Source organism: Aquarana catesbeiana, linkage group LG09, assembly GCF_042186555.1.
Source record: "Aquarana catesbeiana isolate 2022-GZ linkage group LG09, ASM4218655v1, whole genome shotgun sequence".
In the NCBI taxonomy this organism is placed as follows: domain Eukaryota; kingdom Metazoa; phylum Chordata; class Amphibia; order Anura; family Ranidae; genus Aquarana; species Aquarana catesbeiana.
This window is the reverse complement of record NC_133332.1, coordinates 75,448,919-75,462,097: the sequence shown is the minus strand read 5'-3', so window position 1 is coordinate 75,462,097 and position 13,179 is coordinate 75,448,919. Positions and strand designations below refer to the sequence as shown.

Below are 13,179 nucleotides of genomic sequence, written 5' to 3'. Positions count from 1 at the left end.
TACATGTGCTTATGTAAGTGGATAGTGCACTGAACATTGGTAATGTCCAATAACAGTAACCCAAACCAACTGGTAAGATTTTATTGGCTGAAAGTAGCCAGCACAGTGGAATATGACTGATCGCTTTGGTTGGGCTGTCACTAGACTTGACATATTTTTTACCCTGTAAAATATAGTCTAATAAAACTGTGTATCTATGTTCAAAGACAACGTGCGCATATCATATAAATACCCCCAGGGGCAAAGAGCCTCATTTAATAATATGGCACAGTGAGTGCAATATAATATATAATTGTATCTACATATACTAAAGATCTGACACTAACAGTACACCAATTAGAATAATATAAAATCATACCCCACCGCAGTGTGTATATTATTATTTAGTGAAGTATGATAATCATGAGGGAGTGTGTGTGGAGCAGTAAAATGCATACAGTAACCCATAGTAGGTAGCGTTCATAATTTTGGAGCCAAGAGGACAATGGCTCATGATCTCTAATTGCTGTGGGTTCTACTTTTACATGATATTATCTGTCTTATGCATAAGGGCAATGTTGCTATACATTCCTCTAAGCATTGTTTAGCAATATTGACAAAATAATTAAAAAATAATTAATTAATGAACATTATTATTAAGTTTTCTTTACTGTATGTATAGTATAAGCAATAGTCCCTTGTACAATGTAGTACCCCTACCCTGTATAAAGGACCCTTACTCAATTTTATACAAAGGAACATTTTTCTAAAAGAGTCATCAAGTTGCTGCATATTACTTCTTTGGTTACTCACCTCTGGCACGCAGAGCATTCCCATCAGGACCAAAACTAGAAACATCCTTGCTGTCCTCTTATACCCCTTAGTGACTAAATCCGGGATGATTCCAGCAATGGAATAAAAGTCTCAGTTCCTGGAGAAGTGGAGATAAATGAAGCCCACAGGGGTATTTACCCACCAGGACCAGGTAGGATGAGGTAGAAGAAGGTGGGTTTGGTACAAGCAGCACCAGGCAGGGCAAATGTCAAGCCAAGGAGAGGGAACACTGGTTGATGGAGATAAATATCAGATCTGGTGATCGAAGACAATTTTTGGTTTCCTTGAGTGTTAAGAGAAAAGTTCTGTCCAGGAAAGTTGACTTGTAGAGCTCAGTAAATATCCTTTCAGCCAGGCAGAAGTCTATTTGGTATCGGACAGGCTTGGGTGCTTTGTAAAGCTCAATCCTGTGTGGTCTTTTGTCTGTAGATGTAGCTTGCCTGCACTGTGACTAAAGTTCTTCTAAGTCATTGCTAGGCTTTTATACTGAGCTATACCCTCCTGGTGTCAGATGGCCCCCACCCCTCCCCTGACTCCCTCTCTGTACTCCCCCCCCCCCCTCCAACTTGTCCATCCCTTCCTCCTCAAGTCACACTTTCTTTGATCAGCTAACCTAAACCTTGAACAACACAAATTAAAGCCTTTGCCCCAAACTGGGACAACAATAGCATTACCCATACAATTACCATGTCATAGTAATAGTAATAACTAGCCTTATACATTAGATGACAGTCTGCCAGCCACAATGGGCAACAATCGAATGTCTATGAGCTTAGTGCAAAGGCTAGAGTTATAAGGACAACCACTGATTACGACATTAAAAAAATAAATGTGTGATTGAGATTGAGAAGTATGTCTGTGTGCGATCATGTGCGATTTTTTTTTTTCCATGATTTTGGTTCAGGGGTGGGTTAGCAGATAATTTTCTGTATTCCAAATCACACGATTATAGATATGTGCTGTCAGTGTCCAGCAAAAAGGATATGGAAAAAAAACGTCATTTTGGGTTTATTTAGGGGATCGTTTGCGTAATCGCAAGACTAAAAATTGCCCGAAACAACGTAGCAGCGTAACAAAAGCAACGTAGTCCAAGTCAGACAATCGATAGCAGGCCGTTTTAAGCTGGCTACACGCATTACAATCTGATTGTACAATCGTCTTTAAATTATTTTTATTATACAGGATTTAAAAAGGGAGGCAGTACAGTTACAATACAAGAGGGCCCTGCTCATAGGAACTTGCAATCTAATCTATCAACAACTACAGTATGTAATACTTATACAGCGCCAACCATTGACGCAGCTCTTTACATATATATTGTACATTCAGTCCCTGCCCTTAACCACCTCAATACAGGGCACTTACACCCCCTTCCTGCCCAAACCAATTTTCAGCTTTCAGCGCTGTCGCTGTTTAAATGACAATTGCGCGGTCATGCTACACTGTACCCAAACAGAATTTTTATCATTTTGTTCCCACAAATAGAGCTTTCTTTTGGTGGTATTTGATCACCTCTGCGTTTTTTATTCTTTGCTAAACAAATAAAAAAAGACCGAAAATTAAAAAAAAAAAAGTTTTTCTTTTGTTTCTGTTAAAAAATTTTGTAAGTAAGTATTTTGTAAGTAAGTAAATAAGTAAGTTTTCTCCTTCACTGATGGGCACTGATACGGCGGCACCGATGAGGTGGCACCAATGAGGTGGCATGATGGGCACTGATGGGTGGCACTGATATGCAGCAATGATGGTCATTGATAGCCGGAACTGATGGGAACTCATGGGTGGCACTGGTGGGCACTGACAGGCGACACGGATGGGCACTGAAAGGCCGCACTGATGGGTACTTATGGGTGGCACTGATGGGCACTGATACGTGGAACTGATAGATGGCATTGATAGGCATCACTACTGGCACTGGCAGGCATTGGGAATGGGCACTGATTGGCAGCTGCCTGGGCACTGATTGGCATTTCCCTGGTGACTGACACACCGCACCACCGATCGCCGCAATGCGCGTCCCCGGGGGCGCAAGTGAGCAGTCATATGACGTCCACCCAGCCATCATTTGACGGCCGGTGGGTGGAAAGCAGTTAAGGAGCTTACAATCTAAGTACAGTCATACATGGTTCGAATCTTGGCGGTTTAGCAATAACCGATCGAACCATTAAAAGGCAGGCTAAATGTACCAAGTTGATTAATAAACCCTGCCTGCTGGATGCTCTTGCGATTATCGCTAGCGGCTATAGCACTGTCTTCTGCCGTCGGGGATGACTTCTGAGAATTGCTTCACAGGAAGGATTCCCCTGTCAGCAGTGTCTATGTTGATGGGGGAATCATGCAAATTCACACCGTGTATGGCCCGCCTCATACATACACATACTAGGGCAATTTGGCAAATTTAGACAGGAGACAATTAACCTACCAGCATGTCTTTGGAGTGTGGGAGGAATCCCACGCAAGCACAGGGAGAACATGCAAACTCCAGGCAGGTAGTGCCATGGTTTAGATTCGAACCAACGACCCTAGTGCTGCTAGGTGGAAGTGCTAATCACTTAGCCACTGTGCTGCCCCATGTATGTAGTAGATGAATCAGATTGATTGTATTGGAAATGGATGCATAGTTTAGTAAAGCTGGCCATAGATTAATCAAATCTTGGCTGGTTGAGCAGGGACCAGCCATGATTCAATCCATCTATGGGCAGACTAGTTGTACCCAAGTTGATCCATCGATTGACTTGGGTACAACCATCCTGATGCAGTTTTTACATGTGATTACTGCCAGTGGCTATAGCTCCCCACCAGCAGAACACAATTCCGCAGCGGGAGGGATTCCCCCCATAGACACTGACTGTGTGGATCGGGAAATTGATTTTCTTTCCTGCAACCCGTGGATGCAGGAAAAAAAATTGTATCCTTTATGGCTTGCCTTAGGGACTCATATTACATAGGTTTGATAGGTCTGAAGGAGACTGTACAGAAACTGCATGATCAATTTGTTGTGTGTTGCATTAACAGGGCATTGGTGCAATACATGGCAATGCACGTGTTGGTGCATTACAGTGCCATTCATTTTAAATAGCACCCCATCGCACAAAGGCAATGCACTGCGGTGCCTTGAAAAGCACTATAGTGCATGGAGCTGAGGTCACATTTTGTAACATGCTCGATTTTAGGGATGTTTTATTGCGTCAGAAGCCTATTGAGTTTAATTGGCTGCCTTACTGTGATGCACATTAAACATATGAAAACTATTTTGTAAATGGATAATAAAACAACAATTTATTTTTTTTTAAAGCTATTTTATGCAAGGCGGCCACATATGTTACAAGCCAATCACAATCGCCTTTAGGCTCACCATATACGTTACAATCTGACCATACGATCCTTGTAAAATCAACTTTAGATTTAATAAAACTATGTAATATGAGGTCCTTCCTAAACTGTCCAGTCAATCTGTATCCAATCAGACAGATCCTTGCATTATATAGTTGTTGGTAGATCTAATGATGGCTATACCCGATGTAATAAAACTGAGCAATTGTTGTTTGATTAAAAAAAAAACAAATTGAATCGGATATGGAGCAAGCGAGACAAAAAAGGGCACGGTCGAACAATGGGCAACAGATAGTGATGGCTTTAATCAACCCAAGTCATTGGTTGTGGAGGAAAGAAAAAACAATCATGCAAGGTCAATCTATGTTCTTTTGTGCCCTGGTGAATCCCTTTCGATCGATCTACATGTAAGGATGTGACAAACGCCAGCAATTGACCCTGTACAGTAATTTTTTCTACCACAACCGATCCACTTGGGTTGATTGAAATTGTCACTATCTGTTGCTTATCGCTCGGCCACCCTGTTTTTGCCTCACTCGTTTGATGTGTGTTTTGATTGTTTTGCTGAATCGGACGTCGATTGTTCAGTATTATTGCACTGTGTATAGCCACCATAAAGAAGATTATGCAACAATGTTGAAACGCGTGGTGAGCTTTAGATCTGTTAATAACTATGTAGCACAAGGGTTCGTCTGATTCAGTACTAGTGGACTGTATAAGTAAGAACGTGCATAAATAGTTTTGGTAAATATAGAGGAGATTATCCAATCCAAAGATTGTACAATTAGATTGTAACATGTATGGCTAACAAGGCCGCTGATAATGGGGTACAGCTGGGCCTCCTGAACTGGGCCCAGACCTCATCACTTCAGCGGGGGGGCCCGGGCACCAAGGGGAATAGGATTGTGGACAGGATGGGGTGATCAGTGCAGCAGTGGAGATGGAAATTACTGAAACTGATCCCCTGTATGTTGCTCCCTGCAGCAGCTAAAAGCTGGCAGCAGGGGGAAGAAGAGAAGCCATCTTTCAGCTGCTGCAGGAAGAACCAGACAGGGAGATCAGTTCCAGTAATGCCCCCCCCCCCGCACTGATCACTCCCTCCTTTTGACAATCTGATTCCCCCTACTGCCTGAGCTCCCATGTGTGCCCCCTTACCGCTGCCAGCTTCCCCTCCTCTTATTCCTGTCAGGCTTCTGCAGGAGGGAACTACAGGCACCCAACACACCATCCTGTATGAACACAGTGAGCGATTGGTACCAATCGCTCACTGTGGGGGGGGGGCAAATAATGCCTCTATGCCACTATTCAGTTAAATGGGTCTAGTTCGATGGGGGTATAATTTCTTCCATGGCTGCAAAGAATAGCATCATGGCCATTTTAGCAAAAATATCATTTGGTATTTTCAGAGGAGAGTGGCCCTGTCAGGTAGGCTGTATGGGGCCCCATGATTTCTATCATCAGCCCTGACTACAGGGGATTGGAGCCAGTAATTGCCCCCACCCTTGCAGCACTGATCACCCACTACTGTCCATGATCCGGTTCCCCTTTTGCCCGGGGCCCCCCTGTGTGCCCCCTTCCCTTGCACCGCTGGCTTCCCCTTCTGTTCTTCCAACCGGCTGCTTCCTTCCTCTGGATCAACTGTGGGTATAGGATTGGGTATATGGGATTGTATGATATAATTTATTATTATTACTAGATGGACTTGTGTCTTTTTTCAACCTGACTAACTATGTAACTATATACAGCATGTGTGTATATATATATATATATATATATATATATATATATATATATATATATATATATATATATATATATATTTATATACAATATATATATATTTATATACACACATGCTGTATATAGTTAGTCAGGTTGAAAAAAGACACAAGTCTATCTAGTAATAATAATAAATTATATCATACAATCCCATATACCCAATCCTATACCCACAGTTGATCCAGAGGAAGGCGAAAAAACCCCCCCAGATATGTATATATATATATATATATATATATATTTATTTGATTTTATATATATTTATTATATATAATTTTTTTTTATGGACAACTTGCAGACATACAATGTTTTCAGTGTCAGGCAGGGTTTCTGTATATGGATATATTGTAAATACAAAGCCAAGGGAATGGGGAATGTCATGTCATGTTATGGGGCTTTATTAAGTTGTGAATAAGTAAAGGATATTGTTGACTTTGTAACTTACTATTGGCCCTCTATAATTTCATTGTTTGAATTATTTAATGTTGGCGACTTTTTGCTGTATTATACAAGCTGTGAGATGAATTCCCTTCGCACCCATGTTTATTTAGGATGCTGGAGACAATAGAGCGGCATTTGTTACCAGCAGATGTGTTTATTGTGTCCAGGTTGTATTCTATACTTGATATACCTATTACCTGTATACCTTGTTACACCTACAGAGCCCCCCCCCCCTCTCCACTGACATGTGTCCTGCTCACCTCCCCATTATGAAGGTGCGTGTGTCTGCTAATGAAGTGTGCGGAGAGGAGGGGGTGGGGGCTCTGTAATGGAGAGAACTTGTTATGGCTGGCTGGGGGTCTTTTGTGTCCCAATGAATAGGAGAGGGGGTGTCAGCTGTATGCTAATAGCCGGCACCTGTCTATCTGACCCCAGCACACTTCAACCTCACCTCACTTTCTCCACATCCTCATATCCAGGGGAGGAAATGTATATAGATCTATATGATCAGAGTTTATCCATCAGTGTAATTTTATATAGATCTATATGATCAGAGTTTATCCATCAATGTATTATTCATACCCCTTGAAATTTTCCACATTTTGTCACGTTACAACCAAAAATGTAAATTTATTTTATTGGGAATGTATGTGATAGACCAACACAAAGTGGTTTTCAATTTTTTTTACAAATCAATATCTGATAAGTGTGGCGTGCATTTGTATTCAGCCCCCTTTACTCTGATACCCCTAACTAAAATAGTAGACCCAATTGCCTTCAGAAGTCACCTAATTAGTAAATAGAGTCCACCTGTGTGTAATTTAAGCTCAGTATAAATACAGCTGTTTTGTGAAGCCCTCAGAGGTTTGTTAGAGAACCTTAGTGAACAAACAGCATCATGAAGGCCAAGGAACACATCAGACAGGACATGGATAAAGTTGTGGAGAAGTTTCTCAAGCTTTGAACATCTCACAGAGCACTGTTCAGTCCATCATCCGAAAATGAATCCACAGCTCAGGTGGGAGAATCTGCCCACAAGAGAACTGTTAGTCGTGCACTCCACAAATCTGACCTTTATGGGAGAGTGGCAAGAAGAAAGCCATTGTTGAAAGAAAGCCATAAGAAGTCCTGTTTGCAGTTTGCGAGAAGCCATGTGGGGGACACAGCAAACATGTGGAAGAAGGTGCTCTGGTCAGATGAGACCAAAATTGAACTTTTTGGCCAAAAACCAAAACGCTATGTGTGGCGGAAAACTAACACTGCACATAACCCTGAACACACTATCCCCACTGTGAAACGTGGTGGTGGCAGAATCATGTTGTGGAAATGCTTTTCTTCAGCAGGGACAGGGAAGCTGGTCAGAGTTGATGGGAAGATAGATGGAGCCAAATACAGGGCAATCTTAGAAGAAAACCTGTTAGTCTGCAAAAGACTTGAGACTGGGGCGGAGGTTCACCTTCCAGTATGACAACGACCCTAAACATACAACCAGAGCTACAATGGAATGTTTAAGTCAAAGCATATTCATGTGTTAGAATGGCCCAATCAAAGTCCAGACCTAATTCCAATTGAGAATCTCTGGCAAGACTTGAAAATTGCTGTTCACAGACGTTCTCCATCCAATCTGACAGAGCTTGAGCTATTTTGCAAAGAAGAATGGGCAGAAATTTCATTCTCTAGATGTGCAAAGCTGGTAGAGACATAACCAAAAAAGACTTGCAGATGTATGCAGTGAAAGGTGGTTCTACAAAGTATTGAATACAAAATGCACACCACACTTTTCAGATATTTATTTGTAAAAAATGTTGAAAACCATTTATCATTTTCCTTCCACTTCATATTTATGTGACGCACTGGGGGTTATTTACTAAAGGCAAATCCACTTTGCACTACAAGTGCACTTGATAGTTCAGTCGCTGTAAATCTGAGGGAGACATGCAAGGAAAATAAAAACTAGCATTTTAGCTTGCACATGATTGGATGATAAAATCAGCAGAGCTTCCCCTCATTTCAGATCTACCCCTCAGATCTACAGTGACTGCACTTTCAAGTGCACTTGTAGTGCAAAGTGGATTTGCCTTTAGTAAATAAACCCCTTTGTGTTGGTCTATCACATAAAATCCCAATAAAATATATTTAGGTTTTTAGTTGTAACATGACAAAATGTGGAAAATGTCAAGGCGTGTGAATACTTTTTCAAGGCACTGTATATAGATCTATATGATCAGAGTTTATCCATCAGTGTAAATTTATATAGATCTGTATGATCAGGGTTTATCCATGTGTGTGAATATTTATAGAGCTATACAACCAGGGTTTATCCATTGGTGTAAACTTTTATAGATCTATATGATCAGGTGTCTATCCATGGGTGGAAATATATATAGATCTACAGTATATCATCAGGGTTTATCTATAGGTGTGAATGTATATATATCTGCATACCCAAGGTATATAGATGGGTGTGAATGTATATAGCTCTAAATGAATGGGGTTTATGTGAATGCACATTGGTATATACAGTATCTCACAAAAGTAAGTACACCCCTCACAATTTTTGTAAATATTTTATTATATCTTTTCATGTGACAACACTGAAGAAATGACACTTTGCTACAATGTAAAGTAGTGAGTGTACAGCTTGTATAACAGTGTAAATTTGCTGTCCCCTCAAAATAACTCAACACACAGTCATTAATGTCTAAACCGCTGGCAACAAAAGTGAGTACACCTCTAAGTGAAAATGTCCAAATTTGGCCCAAAAGTGTCAATATTTTTTGTGGTCACCATTATTTTCCAGCACTGCCTTAACCCTCTTGGGCATGGAGTTCACCAGAGCTTCACAGGTTACCACTGGAGTTCTCTTCCACTCATGATGACATCACAGAGCTGGTGGATGTTAGAGACCTTGCGCTCCTCCACCTTCCATTTGAGGATGCCCCACAGATGCCCCACAGATGCTCAATAGGGTTTAGGTCTGGAGACATGCTTGGCCAGTCTATCAACTTTACCCTCAGCTTCTTTAGAAAGGCAGTGGTCATCTTGGAGGTGTGTTTGGGGTCCTTATATGTTGGAATGCTGCCCTGCTGCTCTGCTTCAGTATGTCACAGTACATGTTGGCATTCATGGTTCCCTCAATGAACTGTAGCTCCCCAGTACCTGCAGCACTCATGCAGCCCCAGAGCATGACAATCCCATCACCATGCTTGACTGTAGGCAAGACACACTTGTCTTTGTACTCCTCACCTGGTTGCCGCCACACACGCTTGTCACCATCTGAACCAAATACATTTATCTTGGTCTCATCAAACCACAGGACATGGTTCCAGTAATCCATGTCCTTAGTCTGCTTGTCTTCAGAAAACTGTTTGCGGGCTTTCTTGTGCATCATCTTTAGAAGAGGCTTCCTTCTGGGACGACAGCCATGCAGACCAATTTGATGCAGTGTGCGGCGTATAGTCTGAGCACTGACAGGCTGACCCCCCCACCCCTTAACCTTTGCAGCAATGCTGGCAGCACTAATACGTCTATTTCCCAAAGACAACCTCTGGATATGACGCTGAGCACATGCGCTCTTTGGTCGACCATGGCGAGGCCTGTTCTGAGTGTAACCTGTCCTGTTAAAACGCTGGATGGTCTTGGCCACCGTGCTGCAGCTCAGTTTCAGGGTCTTGGCAATCTTCTTATAGCCTAGGCCATCTTTATGTAGAGCAACAATTCTTTTTTTCAGATCCCCTGAGAGTTCTTTGCCATGAGGTGCCATGTTGAAGTTCCAGTGAGAGAGTGAGAGCGATAACACCAAATTGAACACACCTGCTAGATACACTAACAAACTATAGTCAAACTCCAGCTAATACGTTATAAGCAGTTACAACAACAGTTTTTTTTTTCCTTTTGTGATAAAGATTTTGCCTGGATAAATAAAATCATCAATCATTTTATTCACTCCTCCACTGTTAGGTGATTTGTCTCATCAGTGTAAACTAATACATTCTGCTGGAGAGCTTGTGCTTGGGAAAAACAACCGACTTGCTGGCTGGATCACTAGATGAAAGTAGAAAAAAGAAAGCCTAAAAAGGAAACGAATGCAGCCATCACATCTAAGAATTTGTAAGCTGAAATATAAATGTTTGCTTTTGGGTTTATTACAGCTTTTAGTATGGGAAAAAATTAAAAGAGCAGCCAACTATTTACTGCAATTTCTTTAAAGCTGGGCATGCAGTGATCACATTTCTGCCAGTTTCTGATGAACCGGTCAACATTTGAGTAGTGAGTGGCCCTATTGGCATACTACCAACATCATTCACTCTGAAAATCAAAGAAGCCAGGTGGATAATTCTCAGCTAAACAGTGACTGAGCCAATGAACTGCAGTGATTGTTTAGGTATTCTGACAGCCGCTGGTGCTGGCTGTCATAATACCATAGCCTCAGCGGGAGATTCATTTGTCTGCACCGTTTAGCGTAGATGGAGGAATCTTGGATTATATTTTGTGCAACCCACAGGCTATGATCAATCTATGATAAATCAATTGGGTATGGCCAGATAAACTCCTTCCCATAGCTGGTAGTAGTTAGTCACTGTCAGCTAGTGAAACATTTTCAACATTAGAAAGAAAGTTGAATGTGATGAACAGTTACTAGTCATACCATGACCTGGATGATTGAGAACCTTCACAGAATATTCTTGTAACATTTTTTTTTTTTTCCGGTGAGGCCGATGGGAAGCTTTCAAAATGACCAAGTGTGCAGCCATCATATTGAGCTAAGGGGGGGAATTTCATGGACCATTCCACAGACATTGACAATTCCGAAAACATCAACTATTTGGAAGACATCGACGATTCCAGGAACATCAACAATTCCAGGGACATTAACAATTCCAGGGATATGGACAATTCTACAGATATCAACAATTCCAGGAATATGGACAATCATGCGGATATCAACAATTCCAGGGACATCAACAATCTTGGGGACATAGACAATTCCAGGGATATGGACAGTTCACGGATATCAACAATTTCAGGGACATTGGCGGTTTCAGGGACATCAACAATCTCGGGGACATAGACAATTCCAGGGATATGGACAATTCTACGGATATTAACAATTTCAGGGACATTAACAATCTTGAGGACATAGACAATTCCAGGGATATGGACAATTCTACAGATATCAACAATTCCAGGGATATGGACAATTCTACAGATATCAACAATTCCAGGGACATCAACAATTGCAGAGACATAGACAATTCCAGGGATTTGGACAATTCTACGTATATCAACAATTTCAGGGACATCGACGATTTCAGGGACATAGACGATTCCAGGGACATCAACAATTTCAGGAACATAGACAATTTCAGGGATATGGACGATTCTATGGATGTCAGCAATTTCAGGGACATCAACAATTTTGGGACATCAACAATCTTGGGGACATACACTATTCCATGGATATGGACAATTCTATGGATGTCAACAATTTCAGGGACATCAACAATCTTTGGGATACAGACAATTCTACGGATATCAACAATTTCACGGACATAGACGACTCCATGGACATGAACAATTCCAGGGACATCAACAATCTTTGGGACATAGACAATTCCAGGGACATAGATGATTCCAGGGACATCAACAATCTTTGGGATATAGACAATTTCAGGGATATGGACAATTCTACGGATATCAACAATTCCAGGGACATTAATAATCTTGGGGAAATAGACAATTCCAGGGTTATGGACAATTCTATGGATATCAACAATTTCAGGGACATCAACAATCTTGGGGACATAGACAATTACAGGGTTATGGACAATTCTACGGATATCAACAATTTCAGGGACATCGACAATTTCAGGGACATCAACAATCTTGGGGACATAGACAATTCCAGGGATATGGACAATTCTACGGATATTAACAATTTCAGGGACATTAACAATCTTGGGGTATGGACAATTTTTCGGATATTAATAATTCCAGGGATATGGACAATTCTACAGATATCAACAATTCCAGGGACATCAACAATTGCAGAGACATAGACAATTCCAGGGATATGGATATTTCTACGTATATCAGCAATTTCAGGGACATTGACGATTTCAGGGACATAGACGATTCCAGGAACATCAACAATTCTATGGATATCAACAATTTTAGGGACATCAACAATTTCAGGGACATAGACGATTCCAGGGACATCAACAATCTTTGGGACATAGGCAATTCCAGGGACATAGATGATTCCTGGGACAATTTTCAAAAAATAGCCAATTCTAGGGACATGTTGGTAAACAGGGACAATTTTCAGAGTGTGAACTTGATCTGGACAGAGGGTTGTACTGGGAGAGGAGGTGGTGGGCAGCAGTGACAGGAGGTTGGGGGGTGGCAGAGTTAAACTCTTTTGTTCTTGGTTGTGTGTGTGAGAGGGAAAGGTATTGATGTTCCCCTGGGCCACATGTCTGCTGTTTTAGCTCTGACACATGGCGGGGAGGGGGCAGTGCAGCAAACTGCTGTTTTCTCAAGTCCCCCATTATGATGGTAATGAGAGGGACGCGTGTCTCAGCTGGATGTGCTCCATCCGGCACACAGCACAACAAAGAGCAGCCGCTCAGTGAGCATCTGTAAGGGCAAAGCTGTAATCTCATCGGCAACCACGTGTGTGGGGCCATCTGAGCCGCGGCCTGACACCGGGGCCAATAGGAGAGGTGTGAAGTGGCACGGCGCGGTGGGGGCCTGATTACACCGGACGCATTGCCACGCAGCATGCTGCGTTTTTATACGAAGAGAAATGCACAC

The 13,179-nt window shown here is 41.8% G+C and overlaps 1 protein-coding gene across 1 annotated transcript in view; it reads right to left on the bottom strand.

Moving 5' to 3' along the window:
- DLL3 (delta like canonical Notch ligand 3) overlaps window positions 1-1,270 on the bottom strand; it is a 66,291-nt gene extending 65,021 nt beyond the window's left edge. Inside the window, exon 1 of the mRNA XM_073598795.1 lies at window positions 793-1,270. Within this exon, the coding sequence (XP_073454896.1) occupies window positions 793-837 (45 nt within the window). The 5' untranslated portion in view covers window positions 838-1,270. The remainder of the gene's footprint in view (window positions 1-792) is intronic.
- Window positions 1,271-13,179: the final 11,909 nt, after the last annotated feature.